This window comes from Athene noctua, chromosome 15 (assembly GCF_965140245.1).
Source record: "Athene noctua chromosome 15, bAthNoc1.hap1.1, whole genome shotgun sequence".
Lineage (NCBI taxonomy): Eukaryota > Metazoa > Chordata > Aves > Strigiformes > Strigidae > Athene > Athene noctua.
Genome location: NC_134051.1, coordinates 6,952,790 through 6,978,871, shown reverse-complemented (window position 1 = coordinate 6,978,871; position 26,082 = coordinate 6,952,790). Strand labels below are relative to the sequence as shown.

Here is a 26,082-nt window from a genome sequence, read left to right as displayed (position 1 = left end):
AGGAGCGGGGCAGGTGCCCAGGGGCAGTGGGAAGGGCTGGGGTGTCCTGGCATTACTGCTTTGAAGGCAGAGTGACAAATTCCACCTCCTCTTAGGCTGGTCCCCTGCCTCGCCGTGTGTGGGCAAAGCAAATGGCTTTTCCAGGCAGTGCTGGGGAGAGTGGCACTCGCTGGAGCAGAGAACTGCTGCCCCGTCCCACTTCTGCCCCCCTGCCGGGACAGCTCAGCCAGCAGCTTCCCTTCTGCAACTTGGGATTTCCTCCAGAAGAGCACCCGAGGCAGCTCTTGGCAAGGGAGGATGGAGCCAAACATGTGCATCTCTGTGCCCTGCCACCCCAAAAATGCCACCACCCAGCCCAACACCTCTTCTGAAAGCACCACTGACCTCTTGGTCACCTCTTTGCTCAGCTGCATCCTGGCCACCATGTGCACAGTTGGGGTGGTGCGAAACATCTACACATCGGTGGTCACCACCACCCCGATGAGGTGCACCAGCTCTGTGTACGTGTACAGTGTCACCTGTGCCCTGGCCCATCTCCTGCACTTACCCACCATCCTCTGCGTGGTCTGCATGTACCTCGTGTGGGACTGGTACTTTGGAGACTTGGGCTGCAGGATCCTCTTCAGCCTCAGCCTCCTCACCATGCACACCAGCATCTTCACCCTCACCATCACGAGCACCGAGCGTTACCTGGCCGTCACCAGGCCTCAGGACACCCTGCGCAGGTCGAGTGACCACCAGCGGGCAGTCACCTGCCTGGTGTGGCTGGTGGCCTTCCTCCTCACCCTCCCCACTGTGATCCTCACTGACCTGCGCACCAGCCACTGCAACGGGGTGACCAATGACCATCCTCTTCAACACCTGCATCCTCACCCCAGACATCATCTGCTGCTGCTTGCACACCAGGCTGGCTAGGACCTACTGAAGGTGCCAGTGGGATCTTGATCTCAGCACCAAGGAATCACCCGATGTCCCCAGCAGAAGGTCCTGTACATGGTCTTCAGCACTGGGTGTGCTTCCTGCCCTTCTGGCTGTGGCAGCTCTTCTGCATCTCTTGGTACAAGCACGGGACAGATGTGGCACCACCTTCATCTCTTCCTTGAGACCTGCCTGGCCTACAGAAACCCTTAACCCCTTCCTCTACACACTGCTCTCCAAGAATTAGAGCAAGTACCTGTGGAGCTGGCACCGGGCTGCTGTGAGGCTGCCTGGCCCCACGTGTCCTCTCATCCCGGCCATCGCCTGGCTCTCAGGGGGGCTCTGGTCAGGATGGGTGCTCCCTGGGAAAGCTGGGTGTCTGTTTCCCACTGGTGTGCCATCAGGTTAAGCCCTTCTGCGGGGAACACGGCGCTGCTGCTGCCTGTGTAAGGCCAGTAAGAGATACTGAGTACAGTAATAAATAAAAGGATAAAAGTCAGCTTGCCTGCAATGGGGTGACTCTGATCACTGAACTTGCCCTCAGCCTTATGCCAGATCTCTTTCTAGCAGTGTAAATTTTTATCTAGGAGCTCTACTGAAAACTAGTTTATTGCCAGATTAGTCTGAAAAACACTTTCCCAGAGGGAATCAGGGCTCTGGGCTCCCACTGCAAGTCCTCTGGAAACTGCTTTTCCAGATCGTTTCAGCCAAATCTGAGATGAGCTGTTCACTGAGGACTCCCACGGACCACGCTCCCACACTGCCCATATGCCACCAGATCTCCCCCATACTGCAAAAGGGGGATGAAACTTCAGAGTCTGGGAAGGAGGGGGAGATCCCTTTGGATTTCCACCAGAAAGCAAAGGCATAAGAAGCCACAAAGGGTCCCTGCTCTGAGAACTGCATGTGGGTGCTGGGGGACCCCACCTTGTCCCCCCCCCAGCCATCAGTGCTCGTGGAGGTAAAGTGAGTGACATGGAGACACCCAAGAGGTTGCATTTCCCTCCTGGCAGGGGTGGGCTCAGCCCATCCGTGGCTGCAGGGGGTCAGCCCCGGCCCTCCCAAAGCCCAAACACGGGGCTGTGTCAAAGGACAGCACAGGCACACGGTGACAGTAAACACAGCCCATGGCAGGCAGCAGGGACCAGTCCCTTCAGAGAAAGGACAGTTGCTCACTCCCCTCCTGCAGAGCCAGACCAAGCAGATCTACCCCTCAGAGCATCCAGCCCAGATCTGCATCATGCGGACGTGTCACACCCCGCCCCGAATCCAAATCGGTACTGAAACACACAGCATCAGTCTCACCCGTCCTTGGCACACCCAGGAAAAGCTGCCCAAGCCAGGCATCACCAGCCACCTCCCCTCGGGGTCAGCAAGGGCCAGACATGCTCCTGGACCGGACCCCTGCAGGACTTTGATGTCGGGTCTTGCCTGCCCATGTCCAAGACTGGCATCAAGAGAAGCAGGCAGGCTCATTTAATCACCATCCAATTAAAATTTAATTTCAAAATCTCCCAGACCAAATGCTTTATCAGCCCAGGAAGATTAAATGTACCTCAGCTCTCTGACCAAGGCTACCTTTGTGGAAGAGGCCAGGCAGGACCAGCAAGATTCACCTTGCTCGCTTCTTTTCCGCCTCATCACCATACCCAGAAGGTTTCTCTCGTAGATCTTCTCCTAAAACCTGGCCAAACACCACCACCAGAGTTTCCCCAGCCCTCCAGGAACATTCCTCCCCCTGGCCCCTGCACAGGGACCCATGTGCCTCAGTGCTTTCCAGCCACTGACCTTGGTTTCAGGTGCCAACTGCTTCTGAATCCGGGACAGAGATCAGCAAACTTGGCACAACGCTCCAGCAGCCGGCTGCAACACCACTCTTACCTGCCCCTGAAACACCTCTCTTCCACAGGCCATAACAGCCAGGTTGTGGTGCAAGAAAACGTCTGTCCTTCTCAACCTGCTGAGGCTTAACCTCCTACTCACTGTCTTACATCCAACTGTGAGCTTGCCAGGCAGATTTTCTTTTATTGCATGTTTGTGCAAGACAGGAGGGTCCTGGTCCTGTGTCAGGGGCTCTTGCTCTCTAGAGGGCTGTAAGTAACACAGTAATGCTCTGGCCAAGGCTGGGAGGGTCAGCAGGACAGGTGGGCATTGCATCATCCATCCAGCAAGTAGTTGTGAGATTGCAGAAGGGGGTTATAAAATTTAGGGTTGACCTTGTTTCAAACTAGCAGGATCAGAAAGAGAGGCGGCAGCCCCTCCTCCTGCCCTCCATCCCCCACCACACCTGAAAGGATTCTGTCCGTGACAATTTATTGGCAAAGCTTTGGGGTTTTTGTTTTACCCTAAGAAACATGTGAAGAAAGGCCGAAAGGGGAAGCCAAAGGGAGGGTTTAGCTGGGGCATCAAACTAAAGCTCGAACAGAAAATATTAATTCACAAGCAAACAAATTTAAGTCCATTCTTCTGTGCCTTTTTAAAGCACATGCGAGCGGGCAGGGGCTGTCTTTCCCCCAGCCGGCAGAGTGCCCAGGACGCAGGAGCACCATCATAAATCAGAAAAGAAATTGTCACTATGAGATCAGTGCTCCTGCTCAGTCTGGTTTTGTACATCCCGCAGAAAAGAGGCAGAGACTGGAAAATTTAACTTGAGGAATTTAATTGACTTGCCAAGCTTCCATAAAAGAGACAGTCAATTCCTTGAGCTCTGTAAGATTTCCTAGGAGAACTATTAATTTTTTATCATGTTTTCAAAAAGTTCACACAGTGCAGAAGTCCTACAGCAACCCCTCTACAGCACACCACATCCACTGGAGCAGGCTACAGGAATCCTCCTGTTAGCTGTGTGCACGTACCAAGTGTACCAGAAATCAGGAATATTTCCCAAAAATTATTTATTAAAGAAAACACAAAGCAGGAGCAATGTTTGACAGAGCACTGAAGGACTGACAGCATTTCTTGCTCCAAATCATCAGGCAAAAATTGTTCAGTCCCTGCTACTGGCTGAAGTGAGGGGGAGGGCAAAACCAGCTCCCCAGTCATTTGCTCATTATATATTAGTGCATTTGATCATATTGTTAAGTTACTCAAAGAATAAAAAACATTATTGAATTGTATGTGTCCCTGTTGTTTTTTTTTTAAAAAAAAACCCACAACAAAACACTCAGATTAAAGACATCCCAGCTTTCAGCTTTACAGGGCAGGCTCTGCTGCAACGGACACCCCGATACCAAGCAGTGAATGGTCACTACCAGCACCATCCTCAAACTCGTACCCATCTTTCTCCACTTGCAAAACCACCACTAATTAGAAAAAAAAAATCCAAACAGGAAAGCAGAAATTCATCAGCATTAATGATTCTTTCTCCAACTCTCATTAAGAGGGGGGGATTATAATTTCTTTGCTGAAAATCGAAGGTTTGGAAAAATAACAGGACAAATAATAAGAAGGGAAAGAGATAAAGGCTTCTTGATTAATTAGTCAAAGAATGAATGAAATGAAGTGCTATACCTGAAAAGGAGAAGTTTTATCTGGGCAAATAAATCTGTTAAATCAGGTGCATTTCCATACCTTGGCCCGAGCTGGCTACCACAGCCACAGTCCCACCGCAGAGGTGCCGGTACTCAAAGCAGCATGAGCCACTTCTGTGAGCAAACAGCGATGCTCGACAATCAGGAGAGACCAGTGCTAACAGCAGGACAGCTTCATTATATGGAACTCTGCCTCTGTCAAACAAACTGGAATTTTTTTTTCACCTTACTCGTTATTTTGTAATGCTACACCATTTTCAATTAACAGCAATACTTTCCTTTTGTTGCTGCCTTTTCACTCTGCCTTTATCCTCCACCCCATCTCCAGCTAAGCACCACCACAACTCTTTAATTATGAGCGTATCAATTTTCCTGTGACTTCCATAAATATTTTAACAAATAAAATAGTGGATACCAAGAATTTAAAGTTGTGAGTTTATTGCATATGTAACAAAAATGAACATGACCTCCTGGGTCCAGCCTACTATACAATCACTGTTTATTCCAGCTGGTTCCATAACCACATTAAATAGAACTAGTATTTCTTTAAATACTTTGATTTAGACATAAAATGAAACATTAGTGTACAACTTTCACAAAATAAATCTGCAATAAAAACAGTGGGAAGAATAACAAGGATAGCAGCAATACTTAAACATGACATTACAAAATAATAAATTAAAAAAATACATTATAAAGTGGTTGAGGAACAAAAAATTAACAAATTAAAAACAGATCCATACTGTGTTTCTGGGAACTTGCTGTGCCACACAGCCCTGAATCTGGGCACTGGCTCCAGAGGGCCCGGTGGCTGGATCACTAATTTACAAAATCTGTTGGATTTCATAACCACCTCGACTTGAACTAAGTACATACTGCTGAGCAAATGCTGATTTCACCATCTGGAGCTTCGAGCAGCCTTTTTGAAGCAGGGTCTTGTCTAACATAATGCCCAAGTTAACGCTAACATTCATAAAACAGTCTCGTTTCTTCCCGATTTAAAACACGAGCAAAGTGGTGGTTTCCTACATCCCTGAGCATATAGTATAGGCTGATGAGCAGTATCAGGGCAAGCACTGAAGGTCTGTGCCAATGGACCAGCTTTTAGGTTTGCCTTTAGGACAGGAACAAAAGACACACTGTACCTTGTATTTCCTTCTGGTCAGATCCCAGAGTATCCGTGTACAAGGTGGAACGTGTAATGACATAAATGAACACCAGACTTGATGTTATTCTTTGGGCAAGTTTGAGAAGTAACAACCAGTTCAAGTGCTGGCAGACCAAGTGGGAATGAACGTACAAATTCAGACAGCTGAGGTTATCCGAACAGCTCCCGAGACCTCAGAGAGTCAATGGCTCAAGCCAGGCAAACTCCCGTTTGCACATCATCCTTCCCCAGCCTCGAAACCAGCCACAGGAAGAACAAGCCATCGCTTAGAACCCATCCCGCCTCACTTTATTTTCCTCCATCCACCCAACCAGCTTTAAGGCCTGCTGCCTCAAACGCATGTACGGAACAACAGAAAAACATGTCTTCATTGTCACTGAAGTCGCACAAAATTGCAAAGACAACACGATGGGAGAGGCGGTGAAGCTGTTTTAAAAGAGAACTGAAATAATTAAAAAGACAGTGCCCTATTCTCGTTACTGTCAGCATGGAGGAGGTACCCTGACAAGGGCTTTTAAATACAGCAAAAACAGACGGACTTTTCAAAACAACAATCCTTGTCTATTCTTATTTTGTGCATTCAATAAAACACTGACCTAGCAAAGACATTAGGAACTATCATATGTCAACTGTGTCATTGACATAAAGCTACTTGACCTATAGGTTTCCAAATCAAGGGCCTTGACCTTCACCTCACTTGGTTTTTACCGAGCCAGTTGTGCTGCATGTAGAGCTTACGTGATAGGATTTTTGTTAGTGGTGGGCTTTAGTATCTTTTTTTTAAACTTTTAGTGAAAAATCCACCTGAGACTGCATGCAAAGCTTTTGGGCAATAATCCATTTTGCATTTTTCCTATCTGACTGGTTTATTGCACATTCAAACGTACTGAAAGGATTAAATACACTCTATGAACAGGTACAACTTCACAGCCATTTTGAAAAGCCAGGGCTGTGGGGATTCTGCTACTCAGCCCAAGACTGTACAGACGCTTGTCTGCCGACAGTTGCATTTCCTCTCTTTTCTGCAAGAGAGTCACGTAGTTTCATTTACGTCCCAACAACCAGTACTGCAGAAACTGGTCCCCAAGTGCCAAAAGATTCCTACAGAACATGGGTCTAAATATGCCTCTCCTGTACAGTCTTGCAGGACGAGCACCTTTAGCCACCCCGTGCAAATCTCACAATATGGTACAGTTTTACACCTCCAATGCAATCCTTACTTCCAACAACAAATCACAAGAATTATGGTCAATGGAAAAAAGAAAACCACAAACAAAACAGAGGAAGATGTCAGGGTTTTGACAAGTGTCTACTTTGTGTCCTATCACAGTTTAAAGCTATTATCAAATTCAATTAAAAAAGACAAAATAGAAGTATTCCAGTAGACATCTTCTAAGAACAATCTCTTACCCACAGCTGAATTTCAATGCACTATTCCATAAACATAACATCTGTTAAATGTTTCAGTAATGAATCTTCTCTAAAAACCAGGCTTGCCAAAGGGAAAAAAAAAAAAAAAAGTCCTATACAAGCAAGTCTGCTTTACTTAAGTTTAGACATGTTTGATAGATAACTGGGTCTTTCTGAAGCTGTGTTATTTGCTAAAATACTGTCTCATCTTGGTGTGCAAACTGGAAAAAATGTTAGTGATTCAGGTATTTGATTTGCTTTTGTTTCCCCTGGGAAGTCATTTTAGCAATGTGTTAGAGAGCAAACCTTTTAATATTAGTTTCAGATATTTGAAAAAATAGCCTTATATGGCTCTCTGGAGAAATTTTCATCCCTACAGAACTAAAGTCATAAATTCTTCCAATAGCTTTCCATAACATTTAAAATGTACTCACTATATAGTTACCCTTGTACCTCAACCTCCAAATAAACCTTTCCCAAGGCCAAAACCTTCAGAACAGAAGTCTGCTCTGTTAACTTAGCTTTCAGCCATTTCCATGTGAGTCTTAGCATTTGAAGTCACACAAACACATCTTGGGTAAAACAGTGTGGCACAGAAATCACAGCTTTAGGATTGAATAGATTTTTATCCTCTGTCTCCTCTTCACGAGGCTTCTCTGCAAGGTACTCACATCTGAATGAACTATGGAAAGTAATTCTGCAGGAGGAAATAATTGTTTTCATGTGCAAAACAATTAGATTTCAGCCAGGACAACCAAAAAGAAATCATACAATACCATTTAAGCTGTCTAGATTCCTTCACTTTTCTCAAGGTGAGCCACAGCCTCCACTGGGAGCTTCCTGCTAAGGCAAAATTTGGATTTCTTTACCTTTCAGTTAAGTGTTCATATGGAGGTATTTTCTGCTAGAAGTTTACTTTTTAAACAGGTGTTTAAAATGTGCAATGCAAATTCTAGTGCCAGTCAGACACTCTGCACCCGCCGGACTCTACAAAGGCTCAAGCTTGATTTAAGACAAACTAACCAGGTACACCTACCAGTTGCAAGTCCTCAGCAAATTAAGCTCATTCTTAATTACACTTTGATTCTCCTATTAAAAAAAACCCACAGGTCACTGACCCTATCACAATATGTGTTACAAATCTAGCAGAATATCCTGTGTAACCAAAGCCAAATGCTGAACTTGGCTGCATTTCATTTTATGGGAGATGGAAGAAGAGGGAAGGGGTTATTATAACAAAGGGGAGAAAATAGAGTTGGAAACCACCAACAAAAGCCCCTACCCCCACCCTCATCCACCAGCGGCGGAAGGGAAACAGCCCCATCTCTAAGTTGTCTAGAGTTCCGATGCTTCAGACAGCTTAGCAGGAAGTTCACAGCAAGCTTCTTCTAGCTTTTGATTTGGTGGTCCATGAGCTAGCATCTGTTTCCTTTGGTTGCTTTTTCACTCCACAGCAAACCCACATGTCTCTTCCACAGCTGTCAACAGCTTCTCATAAAGCTTCTCATATGACTCATAAGGCGGAATGTCAATCCGGTTAAAGCTAGAGGTAAAATAACAACACATTGCAGTATATGAATCTAAAATATTTATTGGTGAAAAAAAAAATCTAGATCAGCTACACACAGATAAAATTTATAAAAATGAAAGAAAGCCTCAGCCCCTTTAGTGGCCAAAGGAGACAAGATAACACACAGCTGTACTTCTGCAGCAGGAACGCATGACTTAATAGAGCAGCGTTTGGGAGGAGGAGGCAGGCGGAAGAGGCAGGAGACTTGCAAATAAAGCAAGACATCAGACAGGCCTACTCCCTGGCTCTGCCTGCAGACAATCTGTGTGGCTGCTGAAATGATTTCCTGTCTCTGATAGAGTGAGACTTCCGTACAAGAGCTCAGTTCTGCACCTATACTGTACCAACAAGGCACTGTTCCTACATTGTACATCTGAAAACTATTCTTTGTAATCCTGGATGAGAACTCGTTGCTGTGAGTCATTTCTTGGTGAATACTTTTTCTGAACATGTGAAAATAAAATTACAGACATCTCACTATCCAGAATAATCAACTCTGGGATAAATGAAAACCAGAAATACTACAGAAGACAAATCAACTATAAGAAGCGAAGTCGATTATTTTACTGGCTGCAGAGTACAGTTATTTCCAAGCTAGCAGAGCACACGTGGAGTCATCCATGCATATCACATGGTGAATCCATACCCAGGACAGACAAGAGATGATTCCTTTAAACCAAGACAAAGGGAAAACAAGCACCGACATGCAGAATGTTTTCATCTTACCAAGTGTGGGCTTTTGGAAGGTTGTCTGTGTTTGCATCTATTAAATGGATGGTAAACAGTCTGGGTCCTGCAGCGCCTGTAGAACCTTACAGACAGACATTCTAGTTAATGCACTTCAACACAGCATCATTCATGCACACAAATTTTGCTACATATAAAAAGGCAAGAGAGACAATCACAGTTCCAGCTGCAAACATAAGTATGTCATAGGCTAAATCTGCACATCAGATTTGCAGCTGATGAAGGGATGGCTGAAGCAATAGGGCTGTTCATGACGATGAATTTGCAGACCAGTATTGTGGAAAGGTGCTAAACTTTTACATTAACAAAGTTGCACCTTCAAAAAGGAAAAGACTTAAGTGCAGGAACGTTTTCCTTGTAAAACAGAACTATGGATTTTAATTTTGAACAGCAAGCTACCGTAGGGCAATAGATAGAACGTTATCAGGAGAATCACAACTGCCTAGAACACCACCACCTCTTCTGATGACAAAAACTGCAATTGTCAGGAGGTTGGTTTAGAGTCTAATGGTTTGCTGCCAACCAATGAAGGGAATACAGTTTTCATGTGAAAAAGCTGTGTGGTCAGCTCTAAAATCACATGCACGCTTGCATGCAATGATTTTAACATCAGTCCGCAGAGTTGTAGGAGAGTGACAAGCTAATACTGACACCAGTCAAAGCGCTACACAGTGACAGATTTGCCAGCTTCTATCACTATTGGCAACAGCTGAAGTGTTCACCATCAGCAGAGCCGCTGACAAATGAAAAACTGCTCTTGGGGTCTGAAGTTTGTAAGTACTTGAGTTATCCAGTAATATGCTGATATTCTACAAGGGGCTAGTAAATACCACACGATTTTTATCTCTTTCTCCCACCACAGATTAACTCAGCCTCCACATCAGTCACCTTGTAAAGCCTTGAAACCCTGAAGTGGGACACGCGTCGAACCCGTCACAAACTGCAGCAGTCTTGCCCTTCTTTCTTCATCAAATGTTTCCACTGCTTGCCAGAACCACTTCACAATATTGCTATCTGCCATGCAGTGCTTTAGACGTGTGTTTGACTTCCAGTCGTTCAGGTCTATCTTATCCAGGCCTCCTATGATTAGCTGTTAAAGGATTAGAAAAATGCTTTAACATTCAGAGTCATTTCAGGTTTGCAGCTATAAAAACATACACCCAACTATTTCACGAAGCCTAGCATTCTTTACATGCTGGAGTCACTTTTCTGATGCATGGTAACACTCCAAAACAGTTTAGGACAGGCAGTAAATCTCTCCATTTAAACTGCAATGAAACTGAGGCCAAGGAGTACACTTACCAGAACTAGAATTTTCATAGGAAACTAGAATCAAAAGACCATTCAAGACCTGCTTTGTTAATCCTATCCTACCTGAAAAGCACAGCTTATCTTTACAAGGGTACAGCACAGACTTGGAAGAAGGCATGTCGTCTGCTGGGCTACACAACATCACTGTCCTGGTGCAGGTTTGTCCTAGAGGTGGCAATACCAACCACAACAGAATCCTGTTGAGTTTGTGGTAACATCCTAGTTGGTTTGTCATTCTACAACAAACTACAAAAATTTTGCACCTGTTTTCTGATGCCATTTGTGAGAGGCTCTGACACAGACCAGACATATTACTCCAATCTCTTTTCCAGATGACACCAGGTTGCAAAATACTGTAAAAGGAAGTCACTGCTGGCCATGAATCTAACAACCTCCCCTGGCAACAACAAATAAATGGCATGGAGAAAAACCTTATCACTCAAAACAAAATGTGCGTCATATTCTAAATTTCCCCGGGGACAGCACCCACTTACATTCATTTACATTATTAGGACAGTTGTGACTGTTCTGACGCAGACAGTATTGAAATATTGAATGGATTTTTAATCTGCCTTTTCAAGCAGCTAGCAAATTAAATGAGATAACTGCATGGGATTAATCAGTACACACAAATGACTAGCACGAAGCTAGTGCTTCCAATACCCCAAATGGTCCATATTCCACAGGTTGCCATTTTTTTGAAAAGGCAAAAACAGAAGAAAAATTGCTATAACACAAATTATTTTAAGAGGTAACACTCTGCATCTCAGGTTTAAATGAGAAAACAAATCGATTTATTTTCTGTATGCTTTACACTTCTATTTTAGTTCCTGTAAAACATGCCCTATGTCCATACAGAAACAGCCATGTATGAAAACAGTTACTAAAGAAAACAAGTTCTGGTGTAGATAACATGTTAGGTCTTGCCAACAGTTACTCAGACGTGCAGGACTCCCTGCCCAGACCACCTGCTTTGAGCATTAGTCCTTGGTTAGACAATGTGGTGTATTTGTCTCTCCCTGTTTAAGTAGCTCTCTCAGTAATGTTAACCCAAAGAATGCCTAGAATAAATGAAAAAGGGTTTGGTTAAACAAATACACAGCTTTCTGGTATGTAAACTGGATTAAGATTCATGGGTTTGGTTTTTTGTTTGGTTTGTTCTTTAAAATCTGTGCTTGTGGATCAAACAAATTACAAAACTGTATAACATGTGGATAAAACATATACCTCAAGTTCCTTCTGGTCGAAAGGCTTAAGGAGATGTTGAGGAATTAGTTCGTTAAAACCTTTCTGCAGAGCCAGGAACTGTGCCTCTATTCCTCTCATAAATCGCCAGTTTACATACAACCTGGGGGGAAAGGAAAGAAAAAGTCAGGGATGATGAGCTAGATAGGACTGGACTTTTTTTAGCAGGGCTGTAAAATGCTCATTTTACAGAGGAACTTGTTGTAACACACACATTTTGTATTATGAAAGAAATGCTTCTCAGTTCCTTTTCCCATGAGCAATTAATTATTGCACCATCAACAGAAAAACCTAAATATAATTGACAGCTTCATCTTTCCACGTCTTACAGTAGTGCATTGTGTGAAAACACTCGTGTCATTTATGACCCAGGTATTTCCCCCAAAATTTCATTTTATATTTCATGTAAAAAAAATTTCATCTGTTAACTACCTTCTTTCTACTACATTTGCAGGATATAATTTTGTTCTGCAATACCTGACATATTCTTTCTTGTTCTCTTCTGTCACTGGAATGTTCCTACCATTTGGTTTGAGTTCATGCTGTAAAATCCGCCCAAAAGCATTGTGTTCCACACAAAATGTATGGTCCAGAACGGGGGTGATGTCGTTCTCTCTGACAACGGAAAGACAGAGAGTAAAACTAGTATTTTGGTATTTTGGTAACTCTCAGTAATGATGCTGACTGTTTATTATTTGAACACTTAAGTTAGTCTTCAGGATAAACCTCTTAACTAGCCATCTGCATGTCACACCACTCGAGGAATATCACCACAGTCACCAATGTCTATACAGCTTAATGGATGCTGAAGAGCCTGATCAGTTATGGGTCATCCCTGTAATTCTAGTCGTACTCAGGATAATGAATAAAACCTTATATGCACAAAACCACATGCACACATATATATATACACACAGCAATAATCTGATCTGCTGTCATGTATCGGTGTGAAGCATGGAAGAGATCACATACAGTGAACATCAACAACATCAGTAACTTTAAATACAACATTCAAAACAGCATTTCAGAAAACAAATCAAGATAATGCAAAGCAGTGCTGAAGAGTCTCAAAGGCACACTGAATGTTGGGATTTTGTTTTGAACTGTAAGCATACAGAAGCCCAAATTACTTCCATTTTATTTCCTTTTTAATCAAAGTTGGTTTTCTTTTGAACAAGGCTGTACTTCCCCTCAAATCTCTGTGCTGAGTTTGGATTTTGATACTGTGATATTCTACCATACCCATGCAATGTTTAATGATTTAGTATCTACTTTGCTGCAAGGAGACCTAACCGAGTTTGCCATAAAAACTCTTCCTCAAGTACCTTGAGCTTTTTGACACAGGAACAGTAGCTAAATAATTTTGTACAGATCTCTACCATTACAAGGTTTTTGCAAACACTTTCTATAAAGCGTTATCTCACTACCAGCACACTCTATCTCATCTTCTCTACAGCAAGACAATTGATAAATACAGTACTTACAAGATCCAGACCAAACTTTTGTGTAATTCTGGGTCAACAGATTCCAGATCAGAGAGCTGAATGGGCTTCCCCAGAAGCTGTTTGTAAAAGGGAACTGTGAAACCCCCATTGATATAGTGTCCATGGAACACAGCCAAACCCATTATCCGACCAACAAAATGGAAATAAGACAAATGGTCCTGCAGGGAGAGAGGAGAGAAAATCAGGCAGCAGGGAGACACTGACATCTTGTGGTTATATTGGCGCCGTCCGTTTTATGTTCAGCACAAGTTATCTGCAACCCTCCGGGCAAGAGGAGCCACCATTTTTCCTCATAACATTTTCCTCATTTCCACCAAGAACAGAAGCATTTAATGATTAAATGCCTCAAACAAGTCTCTGTGCATTACCTGACTAATAAACTGGATAAAATTCCTCCAGACCTCTCAAAGGGCAAAACCCAGAAAATTCTCAAGAAAGCCCCAGAATCCAAGGAGCTATGACAATTCTAAACAGATTATTCTTTGTTTAACCATAAAAATCTTTTTGCTCTTGAGGAAGCAGGCCATGTGCTTGTTTTCTTCATGTCTTTCACACTGCTTATAAACTGACTTTCAAAACCTGAGGCATAAGTCCTATTGTTGAGATTCTTCCAATCTCCCCCATCTCATAGAGCAAATGTCAGGAAATGTCATGTTAGAAAAAAGTCCCCTTCTAATACAGAATTGCTTTTCCTTTTAAGGTCTGCAGCAACACAAATTCTCCAGTAAGGAAAAAACCCAAGCACAGCAGCTTATTGAGAAATGGCAAGGCATACAAGCCCCCTAGTCATGGGGTGAGCACTGCTCAGATGCAACGTCATTTACACAACCACTTGCATTCACAAGGGAGATGAATTTCACCTGTGTATCTCCTGAGAATCACAGTGCATCCCAATCAGTACCGAGGAGTCTCAAAGATAGCAGATACTTATCAAAGGATACCTCCTGTCATGTTTTTAGTTTCTGAACAAAACCCCTCTGTTTCATATTATATCCAATATAAGACTCCTTAACACATTCTTCTTCTGCTTTACCCTTCAGTTTACACTCTTGTCATGGAAGAACAGCTATAACAAAACAACTGCAGGGGACATCTGTTAAAGTAGGTATGTCACTCAGAAGTTAATACTTACAGGATTGATAGAAGAGTCTGGATTGATTTGCAGCATGTAAATATTATCTGTGGAGTACTGGAAGAGTCCATAATAGGGATTCAACATTTCATGGCACAGTAAATACAACCATTCTCTGCCCCAAGGTAAAAAAAAAAAAAAAAAAGGTATTTTAGAAGGGTGCAACTTCTGCTTAAGTTTCAGACAACACAATTACTGTGAATCATCACTTATGAAATGCTTATTTCAAAATCAGATCGCCTTGTACTGCAAACTCAATTTGCAGACCAAAAAGGTATGCTTAAAAACCCATAAACCGTCTTACTCCCTTCACAGGCAGACTTGTTTTAGTTTAGAAATACTGAAGGGATTAACATCAGTTAGAGAAGCTACAGCAAGTTGTTAGACAATGCCATCAACAAGTTGAGTCTGAACAAGACTCAATTCCAAAAACATCTTGACTTTGTACAGAGTTCAGATTTTTGGAGACTGAGAGATCTGCTCCTCTGCAACCTGTACAGTATATATATAAAAAAATTTAAAAAACTGTTGTTTAAAATCGGCTCACTGGAAGTCTTTAGAAAAGCTGTCTTTCTGCAAATGCTTGAAGACTAGAGAATCTCTGCTTTCAGCAGACAGGTCAGAAGGGGCAGAGAGACCAAATGCATTAAAAGAGGAGGGGGTAGGTAAATTCTCTCACCTCAGTAACAAGAATGAATGGAACTAAAGCTCTGTCTGACCTCCCAACTCACCATGACAAATAGCCTTTTATTATTAAATTTGGACACCCATCCCCGGTCCAAATGTTGTGAGACAACTGTCAACTTTAATGCTTAGAAGTGGAGCCATGCTGATCTGAAAGAGCCTGTTGCAGCAAATGGGCAATTATGAAAACCATCAGGGCAACAGGATGCCAACAGTGGAGACACTCAAGGTTGCCTCGGGTAAGGCAGCTCACAATGTTCCAACTTCTTTCTTTTGTCCAGCGATGGGTTACTGAAAGACACCTAAGTGGGTGATGCAGCCTTTGTGGATTTGAGAAATTTCTCCCTGAATTTACACAATGCATCTGAGTCTCTGCAGAGACAGGCATTCTGGTGATGGCTACAATCGGCTCCAGAACTTCAGATCTGATGCAACCCACAGGGAATTATTATTATTTTTAAGAGGGAGACAAGTCATCTCTAAAATTTTAGCCTTTGTTTAGGATTAGTTCATCTCCTCTCCTGATCCAACAGATCAGAGGACTCTCCTGAATGTGGCCGAGACATAACAAAAAGGAACCCCCTATTGTCTTGCAATCCATTCGCTGGAAATCAGACAGGGATATTTAACAAAACCTTTGCTGTGATTTGGATTTTACTTCAGAGTCTATACGCTTCTTGAAAGACCTCACAATTTCAGCTGATCACACTTTGATTTATGAAACTGAAGCCTGTTGCTGGGATCAGCACTTTCTGCAGTAAGATCAATAGCTTAACCTAAACAAGCTTTCACACTCAATGGCTAATGGTGATGAAAACAGAGTACCTATGGAGAAGAGGGGAAACAGAAACACTTCAATCTCACATTAATTCCAGTAATGTTCCCAAATACAAGGCATACCAAGTCATTTAGTACGGGCCTTTGACACCAGGAGGGCTGCAGGACAACTGTACATCACACACTTCTGCTTTCTCATCTGCTACGGTATGAAGACTGAAGCTACAACCACTTTGTGATAAACTAGATCACAAATAACTTACACATACCATTAACAGATAATTTAAAAGGGAATGGTATCAGCCATGGGACACTTTAAGGACAATTTTACAGTTAAAAAGTGTCAGACAACCCCCAAAATCTCACCTTGCTACTCCTCCATAATCCAGGCCTTCCTCTCCTCGGAATTTCACCATAAGCCTCTTTTTCAAGTCTTTTGGCCTCATCTTCATTATCTGACGGTAGGATTCCTATATGTGTATTTTTACAATTAGATATTTTATTTTCTTCCTGTAATTAAGTCTACTAAGATGCATTACTGTAAGACATAGATAGTTACTCAACTACAGAAAACACTCTGTTAAAGGGTCAATCTGAAGCAAATTTCAGTGACAACTCTGCAACACTTGGTGGTACTCACTACCACTCTGGTGAAACAAACTTGCTATAATCAAAGATCAGTTTTACTTAACTCCTGAGTGACAAAAGCTGCTTTTAGTAGTATAGAATCAATTAAATACCTCAAATATTTCCTCCCTGGATACTTCAATGCGACAGTGACCAGCCTGTGGTTGCTGAAGAGAGAGCTCATGTCTAAGAACTTTCAACTTTTGTACCAAGTCTCTTTCATATCTCTGTGCAGGCAACTCCTCACCGTCTTCTAGTGATCCCTCATTTGGAGCTGGCAGAGGCTGCTGGCTGGGCTCTTTCAGTTGGCATTGATGGCTTTTAAAGAAAAGTGAAATATTTCTTCTAGAAGCATAACAATAAGGAATATGTAAAATGATGGAAGAACTGATCAAGCTTCTCTAAGAGGAACCTGGAGTGAAATGTGTATTCAGCTGGGTAACTTCTATAACATCATTTGCCTATATTCAGGAGTGTAAGGAATACAGACATTTACAACAGAGTTTCAGCATTTTTCAGCTCAGTTTTTATATGGTAATACATTGTGGCCGGCTGTAGAGCATGATCACTGAATGCTGACTGAGCAGCAATTAGAAAGTTTTTGTGGTATTTCTCCCATGTAGAGACAACTTTCAAGGGTATAACACAAAACCAGACCTCTAAAGGAACAAATAACAGCTTTATAAATGGAACTAACAACTGCAATGACTTTTATTCCAGCTCCATGCAAAATAAGGCTGGGGATTCTTGACATTGTAGAAGTACTGCATCTATTGTTATTACAAGAGAAAGATGTAACGTGTCCCAAATAGTTGCAGCTTTATACATTCAACTATCCTTATCCATCATTGCTTTGATTGGGTTGTAGAGCAATTATTTTTTAGATACAGAGATTCCCAGCTGGCTTCAAGCACAAGACAACTCAGATCCAGAAAAAAAGTCTGATCTTGGACACAACAAGCACTGCCAGGCTGCTTCCAGGGTCAGTTCTGTAACAGTTCAGCTGTCTCTGCATGATGCAGAGCCTGAGCTTATTAAATCCTGCTAAACCCGAACTGGCTGTGCACAGCACCAGGCAACCAGACTCCAGCTGGCTTTTTATTCCTGTTGTCTGGAGCTCAAGGGAGCACAAAGCCAGTTCAGGTCTAGCAGAGCTAGTGCAGAGCTAGAACTGCTAATCCAGACAGGCATGGGCTGACTGCTGTGGAACCACCTGGCAGACCCTCTACCCCACACCCCAGCATTTCCAGAACTGCAGATTGGCTCCAGCACAACTTGGGGCAGTTTTGTCAAACCAGCTTATGTTGTGCCGAAATAAGCAAGCTCTCTTTTAAACCTGAGGATGACAAAGCATAGTAAAAACATTTTTAAAGAGTGTCTGCAAAAAGCTTAGATAAAACCAGCACTGAGAACCAATGCTTGGACCCTGACTAAAGCACTAGTTTCATCAATTCCCCAATATCATTATCATGCAGGTTTTTCAGCCCCTCATGACTCCCAGGCAGTATTTAAAATTGGAGAAAAACAAAAGGTTTAAGAATCCAAACTTGACACAAAGTATTTATCAGGCAAGGTTCTTACTTCATGATGTGATGTAGTCGTGGATCTGTGAATTGTGTAGTTCTGTTGTTATGATCTACAAAATATATTCTTCCTGAAACTGTACTTCTAATTTCCCAACCTGGAGGCAAAGGTCCTAGTTCATCACAATTCACACTGTTAAGGTCTCTGAGGAGAAAAGCAAACAAAATGTTAAAAAGCGCTGCTGAAGTTAAGATGAAACCAATTTATATTCAGGGGAGGGGAGGACTGAATCCAGTGCTCAGTGATCCTAGGCTATGAAAGTCTTAGGAAGGACAGAATAGCTATTTAATGCTGGCTTTTTAGAATCCTCAATCTAAGCAGTGCAACTCCCTATGTATGCGTGGTACATGCAGGAAAGGTGCATCAGCAAAACACCTTCAGTCTTTGAAAGGCTTTCAAAGTAACAAAGCCATACAGCATAAAAGTAACTTCAACATGCAACATCATCATTTAGGTGATGACAAAGCTTCTGAAGGGTGTAGAAGGAAGAGACATTTTATCATGCAAAAATTTCACAGGAAATTTCCCATTAACACTAATGTAATCCATGTTTAGAAAACCAAACAATTAAGCAAAGGTCTCTGCACCAACCACTGTCTCCAAACACCCAGTAAGTTAAGAGGCTAAGACAGTCAAATACTAAATAAATTTAAAAAAAAAAAAAAAAATCACCTCTTTAATTAGACAGAATTAGAATGCTAACTATTTGACTGATAAATCATTGAGAGTAAGGCTTTACTAGTGCATTCAGCCCTTTCACCCTAGATGAATTTTGGGTATCATTCTAGGTGCTGCTAAAAGTAGTCACTCACTTTCAGGTAGTATTTGAATTCAATACATAGGATGTATTTACACCTAGAAAACTGAAAACATTTAGATCTCCAGCCACCTAATTGAGGAAAACACTAAGAGTAGCAAAAAAAGGAAGGAGGGAAACCTGTTTTTAGACAGAAAAGCTATTATTAAGTATTCCCTAGACAGCTGGCATGGATTCACCTATTATCCAGGGTTGAAGACACCACTCTATACATTTCCTTACCTAAATGAAACCAAGCAACATCCGTATAAATGAGTAAACTGAGAGGTTTTAGAAAGATAGAAACACTTTGTAGACCAAAGGCTTCATTAGTGTCACAGTGAGTATAAACCAGCAGGGGATACGCAGGCAGACAGACAAGCCTGTGTTAGGCTCCTTAAAGAAGATTATGGTTGTAACCATTTGTTCTAATCAGCTGTGCATCTGAAAGTACTGTAGAGATCTGATTACATCAAGTTCTAACCTACATCTGTGCTAAATGCCAAGGTTAGGTCTTTGCACTCCAAGCTGGTAGTATGAAAGCCACCTTTAACTAAAATAAGAGTGACCTGTGACTCACAGGACACTGATGTGTCCACTTACATCGCTGGTCCTGAAAACCTGGCTCTAAGATTTGTTGAGAGAAGCAGCAATACCTTTCATTAGGCCAACCAACATCACTTGAAGAGACAAGGCTTTCGGCACACAAGCCTGACATGAGTGACATGAAGAATGAGCACTGTCATTTCTTCCAGCGATAACAGCTAATCTAACATCAGCTATTTTCTTTCTCTCAACTTTATTTTTCATATCCTTCCATGTACTGTGCTTTTATCAATACTTTTGCCTACACTATATCATTTTTCTAATATCCTGTATCACATTCATGTATTATCCAGCCAGCATGCAGCACCTGAAGGAGTTAGAAACTTTGTGTTTCACTCTTTAATCTGATGTGCTGGTGGTCCAATGAAACAGCCCAGATTCAGAGCTCCTCAAGGAAGAGCACGCGACCTTAGTCACAAAGACTTCGATTAACTGCAGGTGAAGGTTTAAAGAGGCTTTACTAAATTAATCATGTGGAGGACTCAAATTTTCTAGCTGCAAATCATTGGTCTAATGCATAAAAAACCACAACACCTCTTCAAGTTTAAAGATGACAAGTAATCTCTGCTTCAGTTATACAGGTGTGAGAACCATTAGAGCAAAGATTACAAGCTCAATACTCAGGAAACAATGGCTTTAAGAAAGTAGTCACTTTTTTCTTCAATTTGCAATCCAAACCATTTTCATTAAAAAGAAAATTTTTATAAGATTAGAAATCTATAGCTTCACCAAAAAGCAAAGTCACATCAACAAATTAGGAAGAATCTGTCAAATGGGAATTCCTGAAGGACTACATAATTTTTTCCCTTTTGTTTTACATGATTCACAAGTGAACAATTCTTTCTTTCAAAAAGAGCAATCCTTAATGTTTGGTGAAGAGGTAACTAGAAAGATTCAAAATAATTCCTCTGCTTATATTCCTCTCCCTTTGAATTTAGACGGGCCATTTCGCAGATTTTTGCTCTTGAAGATTCCGCTTACTGCCACAGACACACAACAGAAAAGCCTGACTTTGTAACTATAAATACATACCTTGGTATCCTAGGGTCATGCCATGTGCTAACTCCAGTCTGTGTGTGCAAAAAATAAACCTGTCCCTGTACCGTCGTTCTTTGTTCTAGGAAAAGGAAAAAAGATTATTCTTAATTACAAATCTGAAAAAAATCAGACTAAACAGTTTGTTCAAAGCCATTAGCATCATCTTTTTGTCAGATCTAGGAGAAAGTACCTGAGCCATCCCCTTGATCTCTTGCAGCATAGACTGTTTTGTCCTTAAACACTGTCTTCACAAATTTACTTGACTACACATTTCAGTGGGTTTTTTTTTAACTCACAAATCCATGCACCAGTGTGTTTTAGTTTGCATTTTTATTTTTAGATTTTGAGACAGCCCAAACCCCCAAACTGGATTTCTTTACTTTTAGATTTGGTGTTTGCTTTCCCAAGATTTAAATTCTCCTTAATCTTATCCTCCCTAATCTTCTGTACTACTGGCTTCGTTGTTGCTTTTATATTTTCCTGATCTTTTCTCAAATGTGGGCTCAAACCTACACAACATTCCAAGGGGGAAGGAAAAAATAGCATTACTGCTCTAGTTTAAAGAGCTCTTTACATTCGTTCTCCCTAGATACACAGCCAAGATTAGCAGTGAATTTTCTGTAACAGCATCATACCACAACCTCATGTTTAATTTACCATCAACCCCTCAGTGTATCCTGGCATAGCCAACTGCTAATTAGCCAATCTCAAACTCCCATCTGCACTGCATAGTTTCTTTTCCAAAACCCAGACCATTAGATGCATGGGGATGCTGCATGTTCCAACAGGTAAATCACATCCATATATTAAAATGGGAGACATTTTCTCTGAAATCTTTTGAAAAAAAGTTCAATTTTACCATTCTGGAAAACTCTTACCGTAGCCTTCTGGTAGGTCAGGTGACTGGTGACCATGTGGTCTGTTCTGAGGTGTCTGTACATGACCTCTGACTTCAGGAGTCCGAAGTCGCTGGGCCTGAAGCCTCTGATCTTGACTGGGGGACTCTACGAAGCGACAGTTGCCTCCGCCAGCAGCCCCTGTGGTGTCTGTATATGGTGCTGGTTCTTCCATAAAACAGCTCAGTGGCCTTCCCGGTCCGGAATCTTCATAAACCGTTCTGAAAATGGGGAAACTTCAAGAGTTTCCATCACAAGAGAAGTGAATGCAGAAATGACTGTTTTTCTCTCTCTCTCTCTCTCCATTATTTCAAGTACCACAACTTTTAACTTAATATTTTTATGCTCTAAATTTCTCATGGAAGTGCCAGAAGCACTGGTAACAAAAAATATCAAGTCCTACCCAGTTTAGCTTATTTTCAAGTATCCAGCTATAACCTTCCTTCCTGATACATATTCCCGGACAATGTATTAGTCACACTGATACTTCATATTTCTAGTGTTAATTGCATTATTTTCACATATAAACCATTTTTCTAATTAAGTGTAAAGAAAATAATCCTTACCCTTCATTCTCCAAAAGACCTCTACAGTCTACTACAGAGCCTCCTGTGCCTATTCTGTCCCGTGTCTGTAAACTGACTGAAATAAAAAAAAAAAAAAAAATCAAAAACCCCAACAAGTTAAAAATAAAAGAACAAGTGTTTCCTTGAAAACAACATGAAGCCAAACAACCCACATTTATACAGAGTAATACATTAAGGAAAGCTTTATCCTACACACAAGAGTGCACCACTTACCAAAACTCCTTCTATAACTCTAAAGCATTACTTACTTTTTAAAAGGAGAAGAGAAACCAGAGGTATCACCTCCTCAAAACTCAAGCTGAGTCTATTTCTGTAAATATCAAACATGTCAGGCTCTACATCTGTGTTTCATGAGGATCCAGAAAGCTAAACTGGAAAGAAATTACTCACCACTAGATGTCATCATTACGGTGAGAATTTGGGGTTTGCCAAATATATTTATATATCAGTGAAAAGCTTGGGTTGGGTGGGAGGCAGCAAAATGTGGTAAAATGGGGTAAATTAGCTGTAAAACTAGCACTGCCTTTCTGAAATTTGGAAGTGGGTTACATGAGTCGAAGATATTAAAACAGCAATTTTAAAAATTTCTTCTAACTCCTCCGGATCCTCTTTTCCATAGAAGATTCTCTTTGCCTGTCACCTTGGTCCAAATGCAATCATTTCACAGCAACATTCACCCTTCCAGAGCTGCATTAGAAATCTTGCCAGATGCATTCCCTCTTTTTAATATTGTTTCCCATTATCAACTGAGAGAAAACAAACTCCTACATGGGAGTACAATGAAAATGTTCGTTCAGGTTATGTCATTTAATGCCATTAAAATCAGAAGAAACAACACAGGAAAGTCACAGAAGCAATTACGACTACAGGTTTCTTTTTTAATACGGCATTTGACCATATAGTATATTTACCCAAGATGATGAAATTTTAGCCGAGAGTGTCCTTACCCACTATTTGGCCTCGTACAGCATCAGTATCTGTGGGATTTAGTTTGCATAGATCCAAACGCTGGTCTGCAAATGAGAATAGGAAAGATCAACAAAACACTGCAGGGGGGTGGGAATACTATTCACTACTAAGATACAAGGCACCAAAGGTTCTTAATTGCACCAGGTAAGAATTGCTCTTACATCCAGTATCTTTTAGCCTGCTGATGGCATTGGAGAGGAGTCGGACACACCCCAGGAAGCCAGCTCCCTGTTTCTTGTGGATTTTTTTATGGTTCCATACACTGATGGTTATGGAATCTGTCTTCCCAACATATCTAGAAAAATACATATTAGAAGAGTAATTTTAGAAAAAATAACCTCTTTCTACTCCACAGAATTTATGCTTTATTTGTTACAAATCCTGATACATTTTAGTGCATTGGTCATGCTGCTTTATCATAAATACAGAAATGCTTAAGCCTGAAACGGTGTTATTAATGAATTATTGCACTATGATTTCACACAGCATGTTAAATTGATATTGCTGCAGCATGAATTTAACTACACACAGCCTCATTAAAAGCTATGCAACAAGCTGATTAATGTACAAAAATTTAAAATTTATATTTTGAATAATTGGAAGAAAATAAATCACTATAACAAAGACAATTTTTTGTAAAAGCTGGACTGCACTGCTCCGGTAGAGCTGACTCTAAGCAGTTGTGCTGTGTACCTGACACACAAATATTTCCAAATTCAAACACCAAAAAGCAAAGTACCACTTCTTCATTAACAGGTAATTTCTCGTTGCAAAAAATCAGTCCTCCTCAGGAAATGTGACTTCTTGCTAACACAAAATGAAGCTGCAGTGCTAACCCTTGCATTCCATTTACTAGATAAATCCCGGGAATATTTTTTCTTTATGAACAACTCACAGATCATAATGCTGGTTCCATTTGGGGTCCAATGTGTTCTTCACAGTGTCAGTTGAATGGCACTGACCTGACCCATCAACAACTATTTTTGCAAATGGGTCAGGAAGTCCTGTGGAAGGGAGAAGGTGCTATTAAACATAATACTTTTAAGGTTGTTTTTTCCAATATAATGCTATCCATAAGCTCCTGCTTTTATCACTCCCCAAGAAAGGAAAGTTGCTATTACCCTAAAACTATTTTAGCAAATCCCAAATAGGTAACTTGACTTCCTAATTAAGATAATGTACTTATACAGATTTCAATCTGCCATTAATTGTTTTAAGTTTTTAGAAAACAAAAGGTTAAACGTGCTAAATTTAACAGTGCTTAAATGACCCACGCATACTGATAAATAGTAATTTTTATTCAGTCCCTAACATAATATTGAGACTGAAGCACTGGGATATTTTACTCATATCCTTAACATGTGTTACAAATAGAGCCGTCTCTCAGATGGATGCTCTTGGTACTCCCCAACACAGCAGCAACCTGCTTGTGGTCTCAGGAGCCAGGCTTTCAACTAGAATTTGTGAGACCTCGGTCTTTCTAACCCTAGAGTCTATGCTATCTAAATACAATTCATGGTAACGTGTACTCATGTAGCAATGCAACGTTACTGCAAGAATGGAACCACAGAACAAATGACATACATAGATGAGCCACGACAGTAATGCACAATCTACAAATAAATCTGATTAATCAAGAGCAGAAAGTTACACAATTAGGGCATACTTACTGAAGAAATCTTTCTTTGCAAGATTCTTGGCACATAATACTGCAAAACAAGATATCAGATAAAGAAATCTTAAAACCATAAAAAAACCTTTCCGGCAATCGTAGCAGCTACAATACTGCCGGATCATAATTCATAAAAAAACACCCAAATATTAAATGTGAGCATTGTTTTCTTTATCTGTGATTGGAATATGGATTTACAAGGAGAAAAAAATCCTTTGCTGCTTTTGTTCTATTGTTACAATGCACAGAAGATTAAGTGAACGTCCCTTTGTGTTAAAACCTCCTAATTTTCTACACTGTGTGCTTACACAAATACTAAATCAGATTTTTGTTGTTGTTGTTTCAGAACGCCCCCTTTTTAGAACAAGGACTAAACCGTTTCTGAACGAAGAACGGTTCTGGGACTCCTGGAAGAGACCTCTATGCCAAATCCCATCAAACACAGTGCAACCTCCTGCTCGTTGCACACAAAAGGTACGTGATACATCATAAAACAAAACATGGGAGTATGCTGTAAGAGCGTAAGCAGTTTGCAAATACAAAAAGGTTTTGTGGTTAAGTATGACAGGACTTCACTCAGGAGAAAAAAAATATACTGAAAAAAATTGCATCAAGATGTTTTCCTTTGAAAGGGCCACAAATGAGACATCATTTCCCTCTCTCCAATTCTACTAAATAGCACAGTAGGTTTAAGCAAAAATTAGATCAGGAAACTCACATCAATCTCCATTTCTACTAGGTCTATTACCAGCTACAAGTCTAATTTTGCTTTTCAATAAGGACTGTTCAGTAGGATCTCAGCGATCCAAGTTGTTCAGTATCCATTGAACTCTTATAACAGGCCAGGAAAAATAAATACAGAGCCAAAGTTGAAAATATTAGCACTCTAACTTACCTAAAACTAGGATCCAAAAGAGGAAGATAACTAAAAAAGACCTAACTATTTCTGAGGTAGTCTCTTTCCCACCCCGTTCTGATCTTTCAGCATGAGAATGTTCAGAATACATTCAAATGGCCAATTACCCTGACGTGGACCATTTCTCCTTCTCATTTCTGTCACCTTGCTCTTGACTTACACTCAGTCTCACCTTAACTCTATATTAGGCAAAATGAACATGCGGTAGCAGAAGTATAGGAACAAATTTTTGTTTTGTTTTGTTTACAGTTCTACTAGAATTCCATCTCTCAACTCCAGAGCAACGTTCCCCAACTAAATGCAGCTAGAATAAAAACTGCCTCACCTCACATGTTAAGCAAACAGATCAAAGTCATCCACTGTTTAACCCAGACGTTCATGGAAAAAAATACAC

At 41.2% G+C, this 26,082-nt stretch overlaps 1 protein-coding gene and 1 pseudogene across 4 annotated transcripts in view; one reads left to right on the top strand and one right to left on the bottom strand.

Annotated features, from left to right (window-relative positions):
* Positions 1-309: 309 nt before the first annotated feature.
* On the top strand, positions 310-1,327 carry LOC141966698 (urotensin-2 receptor-like; annotated as a pseudogene).
* A 3,556-nt stretch (positions 1,328-4,883) lies between these two features.
* Positions 4,884-26,082, bottom strand: part of SMURF1 (SMAD specific E3 ubiquitin protein ligase 1) — a 47,148-nt gene continuing 25,949 nt past the window's right edge. Inside the window, exons 2-18 of one of the 4 annotated variants that reach the window (XM_074918928.1) lie at positions 24,771-24,809; positions 23,996-24,104; positions 23,262-23,395; positions 23,079-23,144; positions 22,111-22,186; positions 21,527-21,780; positions 20,643-20,727; positions 18,206-18,352; positions 16,738-16,942; positions 16,364-16,467; positions 14,537-14,651; positions 13,384-13,562; positions 12,377-12,514; positions 11,882-12,002; positions 10,232-10,433; positions 9,323-9,407; positions 4,884-8,569 (exon numbers count right to left, since the gene is read on the bottom strand). In XM_074918928.1, the coding sequence (XP_074775029.1) occupies positions 8,470-8,569; positions 9,323-9,407; positions 10,232-10,433; positions 11,882-12,002; positions 12,377-12,514; positions 13,384-13,562; positions 14,537-14,651; positions 16,364-16,467; positions 16,738-16,942; positions 18,206-18,352; positions 20,643-20,727; positions 21,527-21,780; positions 22,111-22,186; positions 23,079-23,144; positions 23,262-23,395; positions 23,996-24,104; positions 24,771-24,809 (2,159 nt within the window). In that variant the 3' untranslated portion in view covers positions 4,884-8,469. The remainder of the gene's footprint in view (positions 8,570-9,322; positions 9,408-10,231; positions 10,434-11,881; positions 12,003-12,376; positions 12,515-13,383; positions 13,563-14,536; positions 14,652-16,363; positions 16,468-16,737; positions 16,943-18,205; positions 18,353-20,642; positions 20,728-21,526; positions 21,781-22,110; positions 22,187-23,078; positions 23,145-23,261; positions 23,396-23,995; positions 24,105-24,770; positions 24,810-26,082) is intronic. The other 3 variants (XM_074918929.1, XM_074918930.1, XM_074918931.1) reach the window with 3 other exon arrangements.